Source organism: Mytilus trossulus, chromosome 4, assembly GCF_036588685.1.
Source record: "Mytilus trossulus isolate FHL-02 chromosome 4, PNRI_Mtr1.1.1.hap1, whole genome shotgun sequence".
Classification (NCBI taxonomy): Eukaryota; Metazoa; Mollusca; class Bivalvia; order Mytilida; family Mytilidae; genus Mytilus; species Mytilus trossulus.
In genome coordinates this window covers 13149805-13172519 of record NC_086376.1, presented here as the reverse complement: position 1 = coordinate 13172519, position 22715 = coordinate 13149805, and the positions used below count along the sequence as shown (strand labels likewise).

The window sequence follows — 22715 nt, the reverse complement described above, 5'->3', positions numbered from 1 at the left end:
CTTTGGTATATTTAAAACTAAATTATCTGGAAAATGAGATAATGAATTATCTGAAATTCAGATAATCAATTATCTGGAGATAAATTAGGATTATCTGAAAATCGTTCAGATAAACCTAGCTTTTCATAATATTTTCAAATAAACCGGGATTTTCTCCAGATAATGAATTTTCTGTATTATCTGAGATAAACTAGGATTTTTTCGAATTTGAATTAAGCTGAGATAATCTAAGTTTATCTGAGATAAACCGGGATTATCTCAGATAAACCTAATTTATCTGAGATAATCTAAGATTAATTAATAAAAGTGGTTCAGGCGTGCCATAAAGAACCCCAATTATTCAATTTTGATGAAATCAAACAAAATTTAATTTTGGACCCTTTGGGCCCCTTTTCCTTAACTGTTGGGACCAAAACTCCCAAAATCAATACCAACCTTCCTTTAATAGTCATAAACCTTGTGTTTAAATTTCATAGATTTCTATTTACTTATACTAACGCTATGGTGCGAAAACCAAGAAAAATGCTTATTTGGGTCCCTTTTTGGCCCCTAATTCCTAAACTGTTGGGACCGAAACTCCCAAAATCAATACCAACCTTCCTTTTGTGGTCATAAACATTGTGTTTAAATTTCATTGATTTCTATTAACTTAAACTTAAGTTATAGTGCGAAAACCAAGAAAATGCTTATTTGGGCCCTTTTTGGCCCCTAATTCCTAAAATGTTGGGACCAAAACTCCCAAAATCAATACCAGCCTTCCTTTTATGGTCATAAACCTTGTGTTAAAATTTCATAGATTTCTATTCACTTTTCCTAAAGTTAGAGTGCGAAAACTAAAAGTATTCGGACGACGACGACGACGACAACGACGACGCCAACGTGATAGCAATATACGACGAAATTTTTTTCAAAATTTGCGGTCGTATAAAAATTCTTACAATTAGATATTTCTTGCTTACTATTCTGGACAAAGAAAGATAACTCTAATTAAAAACAAAATTGCTATTTCACAATATTTTGCAATAAGATATTTCTTGCCATTGCGCAATACTGTGCAATTGAAAAGACTTGCTATTGCACAAAACTTAATATAATAATTTTAGATCCTGATTTGGACCAACTTGAAAACTGGGCCCATAATCAAAAATCTAAGTACATGTTTGGATTCAGCATATCAAAGAACCCCAAGATTTCAATTTTTGTTAAAATCAAACTTAAGTTTAATTTTGGACCCTTTGGACTTTAATGTAGACCAATTTGAAAACAAGACCAAAAATGAGGAATCTACATACACAGTTAGATTTGGCATATCAAAGAACCCCATTTATTCAATTTTTGATGAAATCAAACAAAGTTTAATTTTGGACCCCGATTTGGACCAACTTGAAAACTGGGCCGATAATCAAGAATCTAAGTTCATTTTTAGATTCAGCATATCAAAGAACCCAAACGATTCATTTTTTGTCAAAATCAAACGAAGTTTAATTTTGGACCCTTTGGACCTCAATGTAGACCAATTTGAAAAAGGGACAAAAGTTAAATATCTACATACAGTTAGATTCGGCATATCAAAGAACCCCAATTATTCAATTTTGATGAAATCAAACAAAGTTTTATTTTGGACCCTTTGGGCCCCTTATTCCTAAACTGTTGGGACCAAAACTCCCAAAATCATTACCAACCTTCCTTTTATGGTCATAAACCTTGTGTTTAAATTTTATAGATTTCTATTTACTTATACTAAAGTTATGGTGCGAAAACCAAGAAAAATGCTTATTTGGGTCCCTTTTTGGCCCCTAATTCCTAAACTGTTGTGACCTAAACTCCCAAAATCAATACCAACCTTCCTTTTGTGGTCATAAACATTGTGTTTAAATTTCATTTTTTCTATTTACTTAAACTAAAGTAATTGTGCGAAAGCCAAGAATAATGCTTATTTGGGCCCTTTTGTGGCCCCTAATTCCTACACTGTTGAAACCAAAACTCCCAAAATCAATCCCAACCTTTCTTTTGTGGTCATAAACCTTGTGTCAAAATTTCATAGATTTCTATTAACTTAAACTAAAGTTATAGTGCGAAAACCAAGAAAATGCTTATTTGGGCCCTTTTTGGCCCCTAATTCCTAAAATGTTGGGACCAAAACCCCCAAAATCAATACCAACCTTCCTTTTGTGGTCATAAACCTTGTGATAAAATTTTATAGATTTATATATATATAAAGTTAGAGTGCGAAAACTAAAAGTTTTTCGGACGACGACGATGACGCAGACGACGAAGCCAACGTGATAGCAATATACGACGAAATTTTTTTCAAAATTTGCGGTCGTATAAAAATGCCTGATCAATGAAATGACTGAAATTATTTTTAATATTTATATAAATATATTAGTATTTTAATGCCAATCTTCAATTCTGTCATTGACCTTAGACCTCAGTCGGGCAAATTTGGCTATTTCTAAACCCATGGTGCGTACCAAATAAATAAACTTTGTTAAGGTGAGATTATGTAAATAGCTAAAATTAAGTTTCTTTAATTATTTTGTGATTTATTGGCTGTGATTTTTATTTACAGAGAGCAGTTTGTTTTCATGAAATATATAATGACATAAAAATCCTGTGTTTATCATTATATTTCTTGATTGTATGCTTTTTCTAACATTACAATCAAATTTGAAATTGTTTTCTTTATTTTCTTTGGCCTTAATATGCCTGTCCTTCATCATGTACTTATACCCCTTTTAGATGTGCAATGAAAACAATCATTAAGGATTCATATATCTATTTTTATTTTAAAGAGATGCTTCAATCACTGACTGGTACTTTTCCATACATATAAACATAACACAAGACTTCATTCACACTTCCACATAAAGATTCTTCAATATTGATTCTTGTTTGTTAACAAAATGAAAATAATATTTCTTTTTAAATTATAAAGTACTAAAACTTTTCTTTAAAAAAGTTATGATATTTTTTTGTGAAATAATTGTGTTCTAGAAATAAATTATAAAGTATCATTTAGAATCTTTTTTATCATCTTTGTCCTTCTTGGACCCATCTTTGACTGAACTTATAGCGTTTTGTATTGCTTCACTTTGTGGATCAACACCAGGTAATCCTTCAAGAACACTTTGTAAAAATGTTGGATCGTTTATCACTTCAGAATAATCCTCATCCTGTAAATAAAATACATATTGTTGTTAATTTTAACAATTATATATATAGGGAAGAACAAAAAATTGGCGAAAGCAAATTTACAGATCTAAAATTGTTGGGTGATGTTTAGACGAGTTGTATATATATAGATGCATGGGTTCGAATCCCGGCGAGGGAAGAACCAAAAATTTGCGAAAGCAAATTTACAGATCTAACATTGTTGGGTTGATGTTTAGACGAGTTGTATATACATTATGTACACAGCCATGTATCACCATCATTGATGGCGATCCGATGGATAAATCTGTTGTAGAGTTGTCACTGACTCAGACGTACTTATATATATATATATATATTTAATTCTGTTTTTAGTTTGTTTAGTATTAATTTGAACAATAGTCTGTTTTATTGGTGAAGATAACCTTAGTTGTTATTTGCTGATAACTGAAAAACCCTTTCACATTTTATAAAATAGACCTTACTATGCAATTTTTGATAATAAAAGGATGTCCCCTTCCCACATCAATGGAAATGTTCTTGTCACTTTGATGTAGCTTAGTCTTTACTTTTTCTATGTTGTGTTTTGTGTACTATATTTTTTTGTTGTCTTTTTAGCCATGGCGTTGTCAGTTTATTTTTCGATTTATGAGTTTGATGACTTCCTCTGGTATCGTTTGTCCCTCTTTTATAGACAAAGCACTACTTGTCTCTAAATTTTAACAAATTAACGCAACTGTAGATTCAATATTCCTGGGGAAAAAAATCATGGATTTCATGGGCTTAGGTAAACAACAAATTAAAATGTTCAACAATGTATAAATTTACTATGTTGATTTATGCAAAAACCTTGAAATAAAATATCAATAAAACTACAATCTTTTCTCTAGCATGAACATTGTTATTGGTGACAATAAAAGAATAGACATATGTTAATGTTGATTTGTATTGCACTCTATTATTTGATGATTCCTCTGTCATATTACATAAAAATTACTTACTCCTCCCTCTGCTTTTTGGACAGGTGTTTTACCATCTTCATCCACATCCATGGGAGCTGGAGTGTTTTCTGTTGTATTATCAGCTAAAATAGAAACAATCGATTTAGATGTTAGATTCTTACATTTAGTTTTATTTGCATCTGAATTCTTGCATTGTTTGAATTGGGACACAATATAAAAAAGAAGATGTGGTATGATTGCCAATGAGACAACTATCCACAAAAGACCAAAATGACACAAACATTAACAATTATAGGTCACCGTACGGCCTTCAACAATGAGCAAAGCCCATAACGCATATAGTCAGCTATAAAAGGCCCCGATAAGACAATGTAAAACAATTCAAGCGACAAAACTAACAGCCTTATTTATGTAAAAAAATGAACGAAAAACACATAAACAAACGACAAACACTGAATTACAGGCTCCTGACTTGGGACAGGCACATACATGTTAGCGGGATCCCAACCCTCCCCTAACCTGAGACAGTGGTATAACAGTACAACATAAGAACGAACTATAAAAATCAGTTGAAAAAGGCTTAACTCATCAAATAGACAAAAAATAAAAGTGGACGTGGCTGGGTACTTATTCATCCCGACAAGTTTTGTTCCATTATTCATTTCCTCAGTTGGTATAGCTGATTTAAAAGCCAGAATTTTATCAAACGAAATTTCATCATGGTAGAAACGTTATTGTACAGTGTGCATACTTATGGATTTTTGTCATCCCAGTGTTCTTCATTATAAGGGTAAATGGATTAGGGGTTCACAAACCTGACCAAGGATTTCAAAAACACAATGTTAATTTCCTACTTCAGAATTTGAAAGATTTATCCAAGTTAGATACGAAAGTTCTATCAGAGATATATATTTGGTGTCTCTTTTAGTTTATAATACACTTTGATAGTACTTCAATTATACAGCTCAATACTGTACCATGTGTAAGTTCAAGGTTATCATGAAAAGCCATCATGTATAAACAAATATGTTTTGACTGCATATTGATCAATACTGTTAGCATTTTAAATTATTTAGACAGACCGGTTACTCTGTCAAGTAGGTTGAAGCACTTTCTTAACTCACAACTACATGACAGTGATAAATATTATACAACAATGCTGACCTGAATTTTGTAGAGATAACTGCATGGCATATGCAATTTGTTCCTCTTCTGATAAAGAACTAAAATTCTGTCCACTGGGTGTTGGTGCTGGTTCTTCTTCCTGTCCTAATGACATTGTCAAAGCTTGTCTTAACATAGCTTCATCATTGGTTCCTACAATACAGATGATAAATAAAGTTGATGAGAATGACAAACCATAGGGAACATGCTTGCAAACAACAAACCCCAACTTTCTAGGAGGCATTTACACAGAAGTGGCTTTAACAAAGTAACAAAAAATATACTCATGAAACAACATATTTCATATTAAGATTCAAATAGGGATTGACATCTTAATATGAAGTAATCCCTTTCATTTGGAAATGTTTGCTTTATAACAGAAATAGCTTCTAGTGTGGATTGAATAAACAAATAATTTCTTCTGGAATAAACAATAAAACTCTGGTCTAATAAGAGGTCTAGCCTGTCTTAGGAATTTTATTAGACTGGGACTTCTGAATGATAAAGAGTGTAGTTACCAGTTTCCTGTACTGGTGCTGTCTCTTCAGCTGTTGAATCGATAGCTTTCTTAGCTTCATCTTCCTGCCTGGCTCTCTGTTCCTCCATAGATACTCTCAAAGCCTGTAATCAAACAATTGGTACTGAGAACAAACTCACAAAAAAGACACCCCCCTCTCTGTTCCTCCATAGTTACTCTCAAAGCCTATAAATCAACAATTGCTACGGAAAACAAGCTCACAAAATATCCCCCCCCTTAAAGTAATGTCTAATTATTATTCCTTGAGGTTGTTTGAGCAGATTTTTTTTCTAAATAGAAATAACACTTTATAAGTTGGTGCATCTGAAGCTTTTTTCTAAATTTATCTTCACTCGGAATGCTCAAGCCCAAAAATTTTGATAATCTAAAGAATGTGTAATCTTTAAATGATGTTTTACAGGCTTGACCTCAGTAGTCAACACTTCAGTGTTAACATGAATATCAATAATGTGGTCATTTTTACAAATTTCCTGTTTACAAAACTTTGAATTTTTTCAAAAAACTAAGGATTTTCTTATCATAGGCATAGATAACCTTAGCCATATTTGGCACAACTTTTTGGAATTTTGGATCCTTAATACTCTTCAACGTTTTACTTGTTTGGCTTGATAAATATTTTGATATGAGCGTCACTGATGAGTGTTATGTAGACTAAACACATGTCTGGCGTACTAAAATATAATCCTGGTACATTGTTCCTTTGATAACTATTTACACCACTGGGTTGATGCCACTGCTGGTGGACGCTTAGTCCCCGAGGGTATCACCATCCCAGTAGTCAAAACTTTGGTGTTGACATGAATATCAATAAAGTGGTCATTTTTACAAATTTCCTGTTTACAAAACTTTGAATTTTTTTGAAAAACTAAGGATTTTCTTATCCCAGACATAGATAGCTTTAGCCGTATATGGCAAAACTATTTGGAATTTTGGATCCTAAATGCTCTTCAATTTTTTACTAGTTTGGCTTGATGAATATTTTGATATGAGCGTCACTGATGAGTTTTATGAAGACGAAAAGCGTGTCTGGCGTACTAAATTATAATCCTGGTACCTTTGATAACTAATTACCCTTATCAGGGACGTATATCTATATAAGTCCTTGCTCTTGTATAAGTTCCATATAGTTCATTTGCAGTTTAAACAGTAATTATGACAGATGAACAGGCTGATATACATTATATAGTAATAAGGACGACAGATACTATTTACTATCAAAATTACATTCTTTCATTATAGTTATTGAAATATAGGAAATACATACCAGGGCTAACTCAGGATCTTCATTAGGATCAACCCCAAATTCAAATCCTGTGGCTTGAAGACCAGCACCAGACCCATCCTCTCCGACTATGATAGGTGAATTAATCAAGGCTTCAGATAGTAAAGGTCCTGGTGGTACTGTTACTAAATGGGATCTGAAATGGATAAGGATGAATTTTATTTCAGTACAAGTTTAAACTTCCCAAGAAAACCAGGATACGCTGGAAAGGAACAGAAACTTACTCATAAGTACTCAAATAATAAAAGAGAAAATGTATGACAACTATTTCACAGTAAAACTTCAAATCACCCTTTATGTATGAAATAAAACACAAAATTCAGTCCCATGATTTCTCGGATAGCAAGTCCAATTCACATGATTGACAATGTATGCACTAAGTCCTTACAAAGGAAAACAGTAGTTTTCTATCAAACTTAACATTATTAATTTGATCATTACCCAGTTCCATCTTTTCCATTGATTGTGTTAACTAATGCTGTCAATTTATCTGTGTTGACTGCCTGTAAAATATAAACCAAAAATATTCACCATATATACTTATTATACTTGTATGGCGATACAGATTTTTCAATTTTAAGTGTACAGGTGTGAGAAGGAATACATTTACTTATTCACAAGGAAATGGAATTTAAAGTTTACTTACTTATCTATACTAAAATTTTCCAATAAGTGTCCTTGGATAAATGTTTTAATTATTGCTTCCTCATGCAATGATTTAAAACATGAGTTGATTGTGATTATCTTCATTTTATATTTAAGTTAATTTTATATTAAATTTGCAGTTTTGTTTCACTGACTTTTCAATTACTTTATGCATTATTTCTTTATAATCACAAGGCTGAATGAAACTGTTTCCTGTTTGTTTCAATAATTTTTGTATTGATGTTCTTCATTTTCCACAAACAAGAAGTTCACATATAATTATCAAAAACATTGTCTAACTCATACAATATTTCACAATGAATTATCCCAACAATCTACCATACAGACCTCTTCTCCAAAATTGACTATATCTATCTGGACTTTTTCTTTCTTCAGTTTCTTTGCAAGTTTTACCAACTATAATAAACAAGTCAATATAATTACATAGCATTACTGGAAACATGAGGCACATTTCCTTAGTAAAACTTTGGTTACAGTTGGTCGGTTTACAAATGGTATAATCATTTTTTAATAGTATTTTTTTTTATTTCAGCTGTAATGGAAGCCATCAACCAAAACTGAGAGGCATGCATCATTTAGGTATCTTTTGCCTCATTCTAAAAGCAATTGGACTTTTGTTTTTACTATCTTAATCTTTATAAATGTGTTGAATATGTTTGTAATCAATCATAAGTCCTTTTATATGGAGAATCATTTAAACTTTTCAATTTTCTTTTTGGTTATTTCATATTGTTCAATTCAATATTACTTTAAAGATAACCATTAATGACACATGTCAAGCCTGTAATAGCCAAATTAGGTAACAGTACAAATCGTTGACAAATATCAAACTAACCTCTTTTTCTTCATCTTCAACTGGACTTCCAACAAAGAATACAATTCTCATTTTATGATTTCTTCCTTGTCTGTGCTTGAGTGCAAGCTATAAATAAATTACAGTCTAAGATTTTTTTCTATTTTTGAAACACCAATAAATTATAATCTGACATACATGTACATAGGTCTTACCGAAATGGTTTATATATATTTTTTTTATCAACAACAGCATAAAATAACATGCTTCAGGTAACCTAATGTAAATACACACTTCCCTTTTTATGTTTACAATATAATTTAATATGAGAATCTTAAAGATTTGATACATTTTCAGAGTAAGTGCATAATGTGATGAACTCTACTCATTCTAAATACTCAGGATTCATCATTTCTTCCTAAAGACTTACATGTGCAACTTTCAGTGCTGTTCCAAATTTGATTTCTCCCATTGGTTGAACTTGGTGAAGCTTACTTAAAACCCTTCCAGCATCTGTGGTCAAGGTGACTAAAACTTCAACACTGAAAAAAAGAGAAACTCAATTATCAATTTGATTTTTAAACTTTAAATTGACATGTCACCTTCTGCTTCATATAAGACAATTATTTATTAGTTTTTATTATCTTTGATCTAGCAGTCAGTAAGAGTGAATACTCTCAGATTGGTACTTAGTGTCTTTCAGTTGTGATGTAAAAGTATTAGTCATGCTAGTCCCTGTCCCCTCTGTTGTATTTAGAATAGATGCATTTCTATAGTATCCATCGGATTAGTTTATACTTTTTCAACTGAATTTTATAGTTTGTTCTTAGGTTGTTCTGTTACACTACTGTCCAGGATTAGGGTAGGGTTGGGTGTCTGCTAACATGTTTAACCCCATCACATTCATTATGTGCCTGTCCCAAGTCAGGAGCCTGTTATTCAGTGGTTATAGTTTGTTGCTGTGTTACATATTTAATTGTTTTTCTTTCATTATTTAGTACATCAATTAGGCTGTTCATTTTCTAGTTTGACTCGTTTTACTTTGCCATATGGACTTTTCTAATTGTTGAAAGTAAGTACAGGGCGTTAATGTCTGTGACACTTGGTCTCTTATGAAGACTTATCTCATTGGCAATCATACAACATCTTCTTTTCTATAAATACTTTTTTTTTATGTCATAACATAATATAACATTTTAAAAAGAAGTGTTTTTGTGCTTGATACACATTTTGATAGTCACTTACTTTCATTCTATAAACATGATAATCTATAAAAACAAAAACAACATTAATTTCTCAAGAATTTAAATTTGCATATACGGTACCATGTATACATGTATTTTACATTCATACTTCTACTTTTCAACATTATTTCCCTTCAACTTACTGAGACATAACTAATAGTCCAACATTGTTTTCTGGATTAGATCTAGTTTTGGAGTGACAAATAAGATTGACAGCATCTTGTTGGGCTTGCAGTCTAGTAGGAACAAAGTCACCATTTCTCATATAATCACTGTTGTCAACACTGAAACACATTTAAAAGTAAATAAAATGCAAGTGCATCAAAAACACTAGTCACTACTGTCACTAGGTTAGGACATGATTTAGGTTTTAAATTTCTTGCTTGAGAATGAATTTCATTACAAAATTGCTAGTATCCACTACAACTGGAACCCCCTAGTCTAAGTAATTTCATTATGGGGAGAAAGTGCTCTAATACAGTAAAAAAGTCAATAAAAAAGAAAAATCGGGAAAATTTCCCAAATTTTCATTGTACTATTAAATGAACTCAAAATTGTTAACTTTTTTTTATCGCTTTTTTTAATTCCTGCATATATGCGCTGAAATCAGAAATCGACTGCTTTCTTCTGGTCTCTTTGTCAAAAGACTTTTGAGTAGTCTAGTAAAATATAGGAACTCAAGGAACACAATAACAATTTCATTTCTAATATTTTTTTGTCTTTGATATGAAGAAACGTTACCCAATAATTGCGTTTTTTTGTTTACATTGAACATGACGTCATAATTTATGTAACGTCACAAGTAAAATCTCTACCAACAGAACCAAAATCGGAAACGTTACAGTATTTCCATTTCTTTTTTAACAGATTTTGAAGTTTAATACAAGAAATAAATCATACAGACTTCACCCCCTTTCACAGGTAATGCCTGCCTCATATTACATTGTCTGACAAATGTCATTGACATAAATTATTTGTGGCATTTTTGCACTTGGTCTTCCAATATTTCCCTAGAACAGTAAAATTCTATTATAGCATTATATTATAAACAGGGTGTAAACAAAACCGATTTCTTAATAATTTTACATGAAATGATCATTGTCACATTGATATAACTGAGTCCAACCGGTGATGTGGATTTCCAAAAACGCTAAATCATCGTCGTTATAACGAATAAATGATTTTCACACATTAAATGCCCTAAATCGGGAATAGTGAATATGAGAAGATAAGCAAGTTTACATCAGGTCTCTACCGAAATATGCATCTTATCAATTTAGCGTGAGTGTCAGGGAAACAAATATGATTTAAAGTTTTTTTACCAGACAATTGTACTTTCGAGAACCATTTTGGAAATGAATTATAAGAAGCGTTGTGATTGGTTGAAATTAGTTTCCATCTTAATGACCGGAGGATAAACATTGAACAACACAACACAACGACGTAAAGAAAAATATCGCAGTGCTTGATTTTAAAGATTGAAATTGATTTTAAATTTTTCATTGATAATATTTCATAAAGAGTAACATTTAAAAACAATAAAATACACAAATAAATGAATAAATTGCAGCAAAAGTGCAAATAATTATATTACCGAATAGAATTGTATTTGTTTACTGGTTTCACACAACCTCGCCAAAAACGGAACCCAGTCTTCAAGCACATGGCTCTCAACAACAACAACAAAAGAACTATGGTCAACTTCTATGGCTATGCCGAATTTATGGACGATAGATCATTGCAAATATTAAATGGAAAGAACGTCATAAGAATTAACTCATCATGGAGCAACACAGCAGTTTATTTTGGCAAGTATATCTGATTAAAAGAACACAGTTAAAGTCAATCTCTTGGAGACTAATTACAGTTAGTTTAATAGTATATTTTATCTGTTGACACTAGCTTGACTAGATACAAAGCTGGACCGGAACATTTCCGTCGATGACAAGGTTTAACTAGTCTATAAAAGAATAAAGACAACGGAGCATAGAACCGACTGAGGGGTATACAATCAAATATTGGATTAAATTGTTGCCACAGACTGACAAACCTGACTATATTAACAAACATGCAATAGTGAAAGCTAACAAATTTTTATATAGGTAATTAAGATACTCAGTTTTTGCAAATTTGATATGCATGCTGAGGGTACATTACAACTGTCACTCAGTATTCTGTGTGGTACTTTCACACCGTGGCTTTTTGTAGATGTTAACCTGTACAATAGCACCATATATATATAAGCAACAAAGAATCTCCATCATGACACATTTGCTAAAATGTCATTGTTTAATGCTTAGTGAGAGCTTAATAGTTATACTTGAGTTTGTTATTTAAGGAGTACTAATCGTGCATTGTGTGTTCCATATTAGTTTTCATATTTCAGCTTTACTGTATATGTCACTCTGATCTTCTGAGAGGCCATGATAAGCATAGGATAACTGTGGGTCTGGATTTCTGCATTCTTTATTTTTAGATCAATTTCTATATTCTTCAATTATTTTGCCAATTTTCTTTTTTCCCCTTTATTCTGCACTTCTGACTGTAGTTCTCCATTCAACCAGGCCCTCTTATAATAGCTTTCGATACGTTTCGGTCGCGCAACTAGTTCGTCCATAAGTCGTTTTGGCCGCTGAGTAAGGGAGCTACCATTAAATTTTTATGGGGGGGGGGGGGGGGGGGGGGGGGGGGCTAGGATGAAATTTGAAAAAAATAGGCAGGACAGGAGTTTTGAGTTAAAAAAAAGGCAGGATGAGACACTTGCCAAAAAAAAAGTCGACAATTTAGGTAATTAAAGTCAGGATAAACTAAAAAAAAAAGGCAGGACCGAACAGAGTGAAGAATAAAAAAACAGGACAGAGATTACAGCTAAAAAAAAATGCAGGACAAAATTTTGCATCCTAGCCCCACCATAAAAATTAAATGGTAGCTCCCTAAGTTCGACCAAAGTCATTTGTGTCTACAGTCATTTCGGCCATACTCGACTTTTTCATATTGTTATCATAATATGTACGACTCATTAGCGTTCATATCACAACTTCTTATGCATATTAATAATTGTTAAATATTTTGACAGAAGTTTGTTTTGACAAGGAAAATTTGTAACAAAAATGAAGTAATCTTTTTGACATAAATTGTATAGGTAAAATCGTATGATCCTTGCATAAATTTTAATGGCACTGTGCTACACATGGTTTAGATATATATAATTACAATACGAAATTCCGGTTGACAAGGTCGGTACTTCAAAGGGATAGTCGGTACATTAACAACTCTTTTTTTTTTTTTTTATTACAATTCAACTATTTTACGAATATTATTTTAGCATTCATAATTTATTACACACCGTTTCATCAAGGAATACGCTCTTGTTTTTATTACTAAATTAAAAGGTAGAAGCAAAATGTACTTTTCGATTTGTTATTTAACTTCTGCTTCTAATTTTCCCCTCATTTTATAACAATAAAAGTCTTGGCCGAAATGACCTTAAAAAGTTTTGTCGATTCGGAACTGGCAGTATGACCAAAATGACAATGGCCGAATCGGCTGTGACTGAAACGGCTTGCATCGGTAAACTTGCAGGGACAAGTTGGCGTTTTCAAGTTCCTTAAATAAATTCTTGTCAAAGTTGTGACAAACGTTTTCAATTGCTTTATCTTAGATATATGTTTTCCGTCTATCATTTCCCCAACCATATCCTACGTAAATCCCAATACGATAATTATGTTGAATATTTAAGTTTCTATACAAGTGTGTTAAACATAATGTAGTCATCTTTGTTCACATGCACCATTTTAGAAACTTCGGACATGTGGATATTGTTCGTGTACTCGATATATCATTGCATTTGTCTGTTTGAAGAACTATTTTTGTGATACAGTTTTTATTGCTAACATCGATAAACAGCCATTTGAGCAATAACGCATTTTTTTTTTATATAAATTAATAACTAGCATACCTACACAGACTATCTCATATCTTTTGTCAGGTGTCACAGTCCTTATTTCAAAATGGAAAGAAAGATATGGACGTCATATGCGCGTAATATTTTATCATATTTGAGAATGGAAATGGGGAATGTGTCAAAGAGTCATTTTTTTGTGATTGTTGATATGACGTTGTTTGCTGCCCGTACGTCTACGCATTGTTTTTGTAGTTCTCCGATTATTGCAAATATTTTGAAAAGAATTTTGCCAATAAACAAATGTCATCTTTGAAGATATAACATGTTTGAAGACCATTTTAGACAATCATTTACAGCAAGGAATACTAAAAGACCAAAGAGCAGAAAACGACCGATGGCCACCAATTGGTCTTCACAGTAAGACAATCCCGCATCCGGAGACGTGCTTCAGCTGGACCATAAACGAACATGTGTACTAGTTCAGTGATAGTGGACGTCATACTAAAATCCAAAATATATAAACGAACTAAAATTTAAAAATCATACAAGAATAAGACCAGAGGCTCGTGACTTGGGACAGGCGCAAAAATGCGGCGGGGTTAAACATGTTTTGTGAAATCTCACCCCTATACCTCTAGCCAATGTATAAAAAATATATATGTAGCAATACGTAGTTAAAGTTAACTGATATCTTTGCACTCTTGGTCCTATATCTAACTACTACTAGTGGAGCAGGACGGCTTATCTTTTCGTTGCTCATACCCAGTCTCCGAAAAATACTCATATACCCTTATTATATGTAACATTTTTTTTATGACTGTGGCATTGTATTACACATGAAGTTATAGGTTATCACTTTTAATTGAAGATTTAAAAGATAAATATGACAGATCATCCAGTAAAATAAATTAAATAACATTTAGATGAAAAGATGAAAGAGCAGATTGTAACCCCCTCGAAAAAAAAGGGATGATCAACATAGGCTTCGCCTGCCTCGGTTGACAATGGTTTTCTCAGGAAAAAATCGACTCTAGCTTTCTTTTGAGCTATGTGTTGTTTAATTTTTTTTTCAATTAATCTTATTTTCTTAATCAGTCATTTATATATTGCACATTTCTTTCAGATGACGGAAAACAAAAAGTATTGGGCTATCAACATGCGATATTGGACCAAATTCTTAACAAAATTTCTGTATCTTCCATTGAAAACATTACATTTGTTGGAGAAAATCTAGTATGTGTAAACAATTCTGATCAAAGTTATATGATAACAGACACATTAAAATATTTTATGATCCAATTTTATGACAAACAGCAGCACAATGGACAGATAAAGATCTGCCAACTTACTGCAACGGACAAAGATCTCGTAATTATTTCAGGTATGTTCATAAACTGAGAAGTTAAATTTATAACAAATACTCTTATTTTCATAATCATCATGTTTAAGTTTAAACATATTTTATTTGCAAAATATCGCAAAAAGGATTAGACACAAGTGAGTCCAACTTAGACCATCTTCTCCTTATATACAATTTTAATCAATACAATGCAGATCATTTTCAGTTTCTGTTTGCCACCTATCATTATTCTAATAGCTGAGAGATGTGTCATCTGCAAATAGTCTAGTACGTTATTCTCGACAGAATCGTTTATGCAAATTTTTGGGAACATAGAACCGACCCTTGGGGAACGCCTGCTAAAACAGACGTAGGAGAAGAACAGGACGGTTAACTTTTTTCATCATATACATCTCTATGTGCTCTTATGTTTAATATTATATTAAGTATAAGATAACTGTGGATCATGTATAGGAAATGCAATAAACCCCACTCCTCACAAGAATTAAAAACGTAGCAGGTTTTAGATCGAAAATATAGGTTAAGCACTCAGTAAGTGTGCCTTTCAATAATTTTAGGCTCTGAAAAGGCCATTTACAAGATTAACAATTGGTTTACTTCCATTTATACTATAAATAATACTAAAAACCCCTCATTTTTGTAGTATTTAGTGCATATTTTGTCTAATGATAACTTTTCATGTTTAATGATGAATGCAAATACCAACAGTACCTAACAATACGTCTTTATATTATTTGAATATAAGTCAGACGGAAATGATCTGACACTATCGCGCCTGTTCAGTGTCTTTAATCATACTAAGAGTAAGGTACTTGCTGTTGCCTTGTGAGCTAGCATGTTAAATCCGAATCGGTGTCGGTCTTGTACAAAGCAGGGCTTTATAAAAGCATACATACATGATCTAAATGACAACTTTTAAATTTTGATTTGCTAAAGCAAAAACTTTGAAAAATAGTTGACCGTTTTGGAATAATCGTTTCACAGATGATAGCGGTTATGTTTCTTATGTTGTAACTACGATTCACTTCCCTTTTCACTACAAATGTGACTTACCGTTTATACTATAATTTACCGGGGTTGTAATAACATGAGCAACACGACCGGACGGGTGCCACATGTGGAGCAGAATCTGCTTATCCTTCCGGAGCACCTGCGATCACCTCCAGTTTTTGGAGGGATTCGTTTTTCTTAGTCTTTAGCTTTCTATGTTGTATTGTTTACTATAATTTGTCTGTTTGTCTTTTTATATTTACCCATGGCGTTGTCAGTATATTTTCGATCTATGAGTTTGACTGTCCCTCTGGTATCTTTCATCCCTCTTGCTAAATACACATAAATATACACTGCAAGTATAGCTATATACAATCTGATTTTAAGTATTTATTTTTGAAGGTATAGAATCCAAACAAATGATAACATCGAAAATAAAGAGATGTGTTATGATTGCCAATGAGATGTTACTATTATCCAACAAAGGGCAACTGAAGTGATTATAAACAATCATAGGCAACTGTACTGTCTTCAATGAAGAGAAAAATCCATAACTTATAGTTTGTTATAAAAGGCCCCGACATAAAAAATATAAATAAAAAAATGACAGATATGAACGAACGACAGCTACTGAACTACAAGCTCTTGACATGGGGCAGGTATATATATATATATAGAATGTGGCGGGGTGTCTTGAATTTGCACTTAATATTTTGCAGACAACCGTTAATAAAATGTTAATTGATCAATCATTGTTATTACTAAATATTTTACAAGAGGCAGTAGGTTGACATATTTGGGTTATTTAGTTTTTACTTATACAATACTTATTGTAACATTTCCCATTATATTCAATATTGAGTTTCAGTTCACTTGTTTCTATTATTACAGATACCAAGACATGTTTTATAAGCGAGAACATATTATGTAACATAGGAAGAGACATCAGATGCGAAGATACAGATATTACACCAACATTACCATTACCATTAGTGTCACTATGTACAGATAAAGTGGCTGCAGTTAGTTGTGGGAAGGAACATGTCTTACTTTTAACAACGTATGGCACAGTCCTCACGTTTGGCGGAGGAACGTATGTAGGCCTAGTATATATATATATATATATATATATAAAAGATATAAGTAAAGGTTCTAAGAGATGTACTTGCTGTTTTATCTACTTATCAGTTTTGATCACTTTATTTGTAACATGAAAAAAGTAAGAATTGGTTTAGATTTTACAGAAAGCACAGGGAATGGCATTTAAAATAGAAACTTTAAAATATTGTATGCCTCTTTTTTTATGCATTTTTAATGACACATCCGAAGAAATCGCGTCGTTTCACCAGATTTGATAAAGTGATTGCTCCTTCCGAGATGTGTGTTGCTTTTCTGCACCCTACTGTGTCCAGTACATTACAGTGAGTCGCAAGGATATGTCTTCACATGCTTTTACTTATGCTTAACATTAGCAGTAGATTGATTACTGTGTATTCATTTTTATTTAGTCGAGGACAACTTGGTCATGGAACAGTTGATAGTACAAAGGAACCAAAGTTGATAGACAGCTTAGCGGGACTCAAAATGTTAGCTGTTGCAGCTGGTGGCTGGCATTCGCTTTGTGTTTCAGGTATCATGTAACGAAGTATTTGTTTATTTTTTAGTTGGAAAATCGGGGCTTCCATGGCCAAGTAGAACTGATATATCACTAGCCTATCAATACGGATGTAGTGAGTTCCAATTCCGCCCAATGCTGGTGCGCTCGAATCAAAGCTTTATTAAATAGTATTGTAAGTGTTCCTACCGAAGATTCGCATGTCTCTCCAGGCACGAAATAACACACTAGTATTGTAAGTGTAGTCAAACACCAATCAGTATATTGGAAACACTTGACAAAACTTTAAATTCAGTCTAGACTGCCTCCTGGACATCTTCGACAGTCTGGTTTTAACGATGAAATAGTGTATATCTAACACGGCTATTTTCTTCTCAATCAGGTTTCTATCTTAGCATAATAACTGTATTATCTTAATAGACAAATACATAACAACTATCGAAATATTAAACAGTTGACTACCTTATATGGACAGAAGGAGATCTAAGTATATGTTAATAAGATGCAACTTGCAACACAATAGAGAAGTACTATTTTCATTTTGCAGAGCATTCTTAAATTAGAATATTATAATTATCTGTTTAACTTATTTGTTTAGAATGTGGAGATATATATTGCTGGGGTTGGAACGAAAGTGGACAACTCGGTCTTCCCTCTATCACTGTTCGAGAAAAACACGGGGGTACGCATCAACAAGATACTTCAACACCACAAAGCAGACATACTAATGAAAACATTGTGATAAAAGATGATAGTACGAACAAACTTGTACAGGAACAAAGTACTGACAGTTCTTCACTATCCACAGAAGAAATTTTAGCTGATGACTCAACAGAAAGACAAAAGTTAGACAAGTTGGAGAGTTTATTGTTTATACAAAATGTAGACCCAGCACAAATTCACCCTCTCCCATGCTTGATAGATTTTCAGGACACATTCAACATACAAAAAGCCAGTTGTGGATCTCGTCATACTGCTTTACTTACAGGTACATTACCATAGGAAATCACTAATTCCCTACTCACAGGTATTTTACTGTAAGAAATCACAACCCCCTTCTCACAGGTTCATAACCATAGGAAATCACTAAGCTCCTTCTAATCCCTTCTCAACACATGGAAGTTTTACGACCTTTACTGGCTATACAGCCCTTGCACGGTCGGTTCCCTCCTTCTGACCATCGTGCATGCTCTATTTATAGAGTTGCGGCTATTTGTGTATTACTTGGTTTATATTTTCTTAATGGAGTAATGAAATTTGAATATTGATAAACTACTGTGGCTTCTAATTAAGGATAGAGAAAGGTACTTTCTCTTCAGTTAAGATGGTTCTGATCTGCTTTTAACAATTTTAATTACCCTATTGACGGTTGTTGTCTCTTCGACAAATTCCCCATTTCCATTCTCACTTTTATTAAAGGGATAACTCATTCCAATTTAGCGATTTTTATTAATGATAATTTTTTGTTAACTTAAGTGACTGTAACTGCTTTCCAGAACTTTGCTGATTATTTTACATTCCTTGTGGATATTTGTTTTACTCTACAGTAACATTGAGCATGAAACTTTGGTCTGTCAAATAGTTAAAATAAAAATGTGCAGGACAATGAGATTATAAAAACATTCAGCATTCAGACATGAAGCTTTTTATTGACCTGTGTATCCTTTATTTTAAACTTGTGACCATTTCTAGTATTGCAACACACACTGAAATGACTTAAAGAATTAATTGGGATGCTTTAAATAATACATTGGCAGTTTTTGTACTAATAATAGAAAATCCAACACACATGTACAAACTCCTGACAGAAATGCTACATACTATAAACTGTTGTATCTTCTTACGCTTTTATTGCAGATAATAATATCTTGTTGACCAGTGGATGGAATGACTATGGACAGTTATGTCATGATGACAAAATCACGAGGGACTATTTTGAAACTGTTTCGTCATACGTCAGATCAGGGACAAAGATAAAGGATGTTCATTGTGGTCCATGGTCTACTTACATCTTTACAGATTAAAACGAATTGCATCAAAGCATTCATATATGTGTATAGTGTTATATTTTGAAATGTTAGTACCAAAGGTGTTGGAATTATTTTGTTAAGATTGAGAATATTCTATTTATATATATTATATCTACGGAAACGACAATGATTATCTTGTTAAAGATTAAAAGGTTTTTCTTCAGCAATTTATTTCAGCCAGTCTTTTACATTAAATATCTGTTTAAAGATTCTTTAGATAACAATAAATAAAAATGAATAAAAATAAAAAGGCTGCAGTAGTTGACCGATATTTAAATCGCATAATATCAATCTATTAATAAGGTGCAAATCAAGATATCAACCACACACATACAATATCACACAAACTAACAAAAAGAGAGACCGGGTGTGTGGACAGGGTAATCATTTACCATCCTCAATGCGAGTCAACACTCAGTAAAAATGTCAATTTTTTGATACGATTATAGATCAGACGACTTTTCTATCTGAAGATCTAAGACCGCAAATAAATGGTAACACAATCCATAAATCAATCATTTACCAGTTATACATAGATAACGTTCATTGATTAAGACACGAGCATATCGAACAAGCTCTGTTCCGCTAGTGAGTATAGACGGACACATCATATCTATGAACCATTTTGTGACAATGACCGTAAAACCTTTATAGTGTCGATATCAGTTTTTCTTGCTTATAACTCGGTTGTAGCAGTTTTTTGTAAGGAGCACTCGCTTGTTAATGAAGTCTGTATAAATAAAGGCAACAGTAGTATACCGGTGTTCAAAAGTAAAATCTATACTATGAACATTCCTGAGCGTAATTTAATGGAGATATGCGCCATACGACAGAACAGAGAGTATGTAACTGATGAAAAATGGGAGCTTGACAAATAGAAAGTTGAAATCATGCCGCTTGATTCTAATTTGAAGTAGTTCGTACGTGTCAATATTTAAGAAAACGTCAATATATGAAGCAAATTTCCTAATTACGGTTGTTATCCTAAATATCAAGTTCACTAGGTTACCGTTATATAAATGATGTAAGCATTCACTTAAATATGAGTAACATTACATCATTAATTTATCTGACAGAAGTGAAATTAGTAGGGACGCACAATTCGTACCAATTGAAATACCGACTAAATAAAATCCATCGACGAAACTCCATAAATGTTTTGTCGATGTAAAAGGTGCACATTTCGATCAACATTATCTTTGGTGTATTTGTTGATAGACCCAGTGATTCTTCATAAAGTTATTTTTTTCATGACATAAAACAGACAATTGGTATCTATGATAACCATTCTTGCAGTAAAGGGACTGTTAAATGAGACGAAGAAGTCAATCTATCAATTGAGCAAGGGAAATAGTAGCGTATAGAAATAAAACAGATTTTGATGTTGCTTGAAATAATAAAGAGTATGGACGAAAATTTGGAGTAGATCTTTATACAACTATTATTTAGGAGTTAATACCACAACATATCGGAAAGTATTTTTTTTTTAGAAAAACAGTCGCATGAACTTTTGAAAGGTGTGTAGTCGACCTTCATGACGACCTGGCTGTATTTCTTTCTTTTGTTTTTTTGTGAACAAATTGTGTCTAGCGTATAGAGAGGTGATTTAGAGAGGTTTAGCTAGCTATAAAACCAGGTTTTACATAAGAAAATGTCTGTACCAAGTCAGGAATATGACAATTGTTATCAATTCGTTTGATGTGTTTGGACTTTTGATTTTGGACTTTTCTTTTTGAATTTTCCTCGGAGTTCAGTATTTTTGTGTTTTTACTTTATAATTGTTCTTTTAAAGTAAAGCCAAAGGAGAGAACGACAAATCGATGGTTTTATAAAATATCCTCTACGCGATTTATGCAGTAGTATATATGTGAAGTTCCTAATGTAAGCCATCAAAAGGAAAACAACAAGAATTTTGCATTTGACCAAAAAAATGTTTGGTCGCGTAGGAAGAATAATGCATCCACATCATTGGTCTTTTTGAAAAGGGGTTGAGACCTGTGTGCTCATTGTACATTGTAGATTTTTAATTCATCACCGAACAGCATTGATTCATTCATCTAATTATCCTGTTTTGGTTTTACTGCTTTGCGCTTCATCCAATTTCTAAAAAAAGTATGTAACTGCATCCATCAGTAATTCCTTTCCTATATAATGGGCTGGTGAACTCGATAATTCTGGGATTGGACTAACAACTTTCTCAGTTGTTCATTAGCCTCCAGTAATCAAATTACCGGCGATAACATATTTGTATGTGGACGACGAACAAGAGCAATCATTGAGGATGTAATAGGTTTGATGTAGGTTTAAGTATATGAAATGACAACTGTAGCTTTTATATATAATGTAATCAGGTATTGTAAACTGTTCATAGTTCAAATGGAAAATATCATTTGTAATGAATAAAGGCAACAGTAGTATACCGCTGTTTGAAATTTATAAATCGATTGAGAAAATAAAACAAATTTGTATTACAAACTGAAACTGAGGAAACGCATGAAATATAAGAGGAGAACTACGACACAACGGAACCACAACACTAAAATGTAAGATACACAGAAACGAACTATGATATAACAATGGCCATTTTCCTAACTTGGTACAGGACATTCAAAGAAAAAAAATGGTGTGTTGAATCTGGTTTTGTGGCATGCCAAACCTCCTACTTTTATGGCAATGTTAGATATAACAATAAAATTACAACATTACATTACAGGACTTCAATACAAATAAACGGGAGAACATATAGAACTGAGAAACAATCGAATAATAGCTAACAAAAGATACCAGGTTTAAAATTAAATACGCCAGACGTGCGTTTCTTCCACACAAGACTCACCAGTGACGCCCGGATGAAAAAAGTTTGAAAGCCGAAACAAGTACAGAATTGAAGAGCACTGAGGACCAAAAGTTCCCAAAAGCTGTGACCTTTATTATAGAAATATAGAGTGTATTGGTCCTCTCGAAAAATCGAAATAAGCTTTGATAATGATATGGAAAACAGTTACAGTAGTTTA

At 32.6% G+C, this 22715-nt stretch overlaps 2 protein-coding genes across 2 annotated transcripts; one reads left to right on the top strand and one right to left on the bottom strand.

Annotated features, from left to right (window-relative positions):
* Positions 1–2762: 2762 nt before the first annotated feature.
* LOC134714726 (26S proteasome non-ATPase regulatory subunit 4-like) lies at positions 2763–11237 on the bottom strand. The gene is made up of 11 exons (XM_063576227.1): positions 11125–11237; positions 9946–10086; positions 8989–9100; positions 8601–8687; positions 8093–8161; positions 7541–7602; positions 7082–7235; positions 5798–5900; positions 5280–5432; positions 4155–4237; positions 2763–3176 (listed from the first exon to the last, which is right to left on the bottom strand). The coding sequence occupies exons 1-11, from the start codon at positions 11148–11150 to the stop codon at positions 3015–3017; spliced, it is 1152 nt and encodes a 383-aa protein (XP_063432297.1). The 5' UTR covers positions 11151–11237; the 3' UTR covers positions 2763–3014.
* On the top strand, positions 11228–19815 carry LOC134714725 (RCC1 domain-containing protein 1-like). Its single transcript, XM_063576226.1, has 6 exons — positions 11228–11610; positions 14830–15087; positions 16948–17149; positions 17565–17686; positions 18270–18659; positions 19529–19815. Exons 1-6 carry the CDS (start codon positions 11466–11468, stop codon positions 19693–19695), a joined length of 1284 nt encoding a protein of 427 aa, XP_063432296.1. The 5' UTR covers positions 11228–11465; the 3' UTR covers positions 19696–19815.
* Positions 19816–22715: the final 2900 nt, after the last annotated feature.

Excerpts from the sequence above, each read along its gene's own strand:
- LOC134714726 (XM_063576227.1), bottom strand. The coding sequence starts at position 11,150 with ATGGTTCTCGAAAGTACAATTGTCTG. Across the intron at positions 9,101-9,945 it reads GGACTATTAGTTATGTCTCA|TGTTGAAGTTTTAGTCACCT; the intron begins GTAAGTTGAAGG and ends TCTTTTTTTCAG. Across the intron at positions 5,433-5,797 it reads AGCACCAGTACAGGAAACTG|GAACCAATGATGAAGCTATG; the intron begins GTAACTACACTC and ends TCTGTATTGTAG.
- LOC134714725 (XM_063576226.1), top strand. The coding sequence starts at position 11,466 with ATGGCTCTCAACAACAACAACAAAAGAACTATGGTCAACTTCTATGGC. Across the intron at positions 11,611-14,829 it reads CAACACAGCAGTTTATTTTG|ATGACGGAAAACAAAAAGTA; the intron begins GCAAGTATATCT and ends CATTTCTTTCAG. Across the intron at positions 17,150-17,564 it reads CTCACGTTTGGCGGAGGAAC|TCGAGGACAACTTGGTCATG; the intron begins GTATGTAGGCCT and ends ATTTTTATTTAG.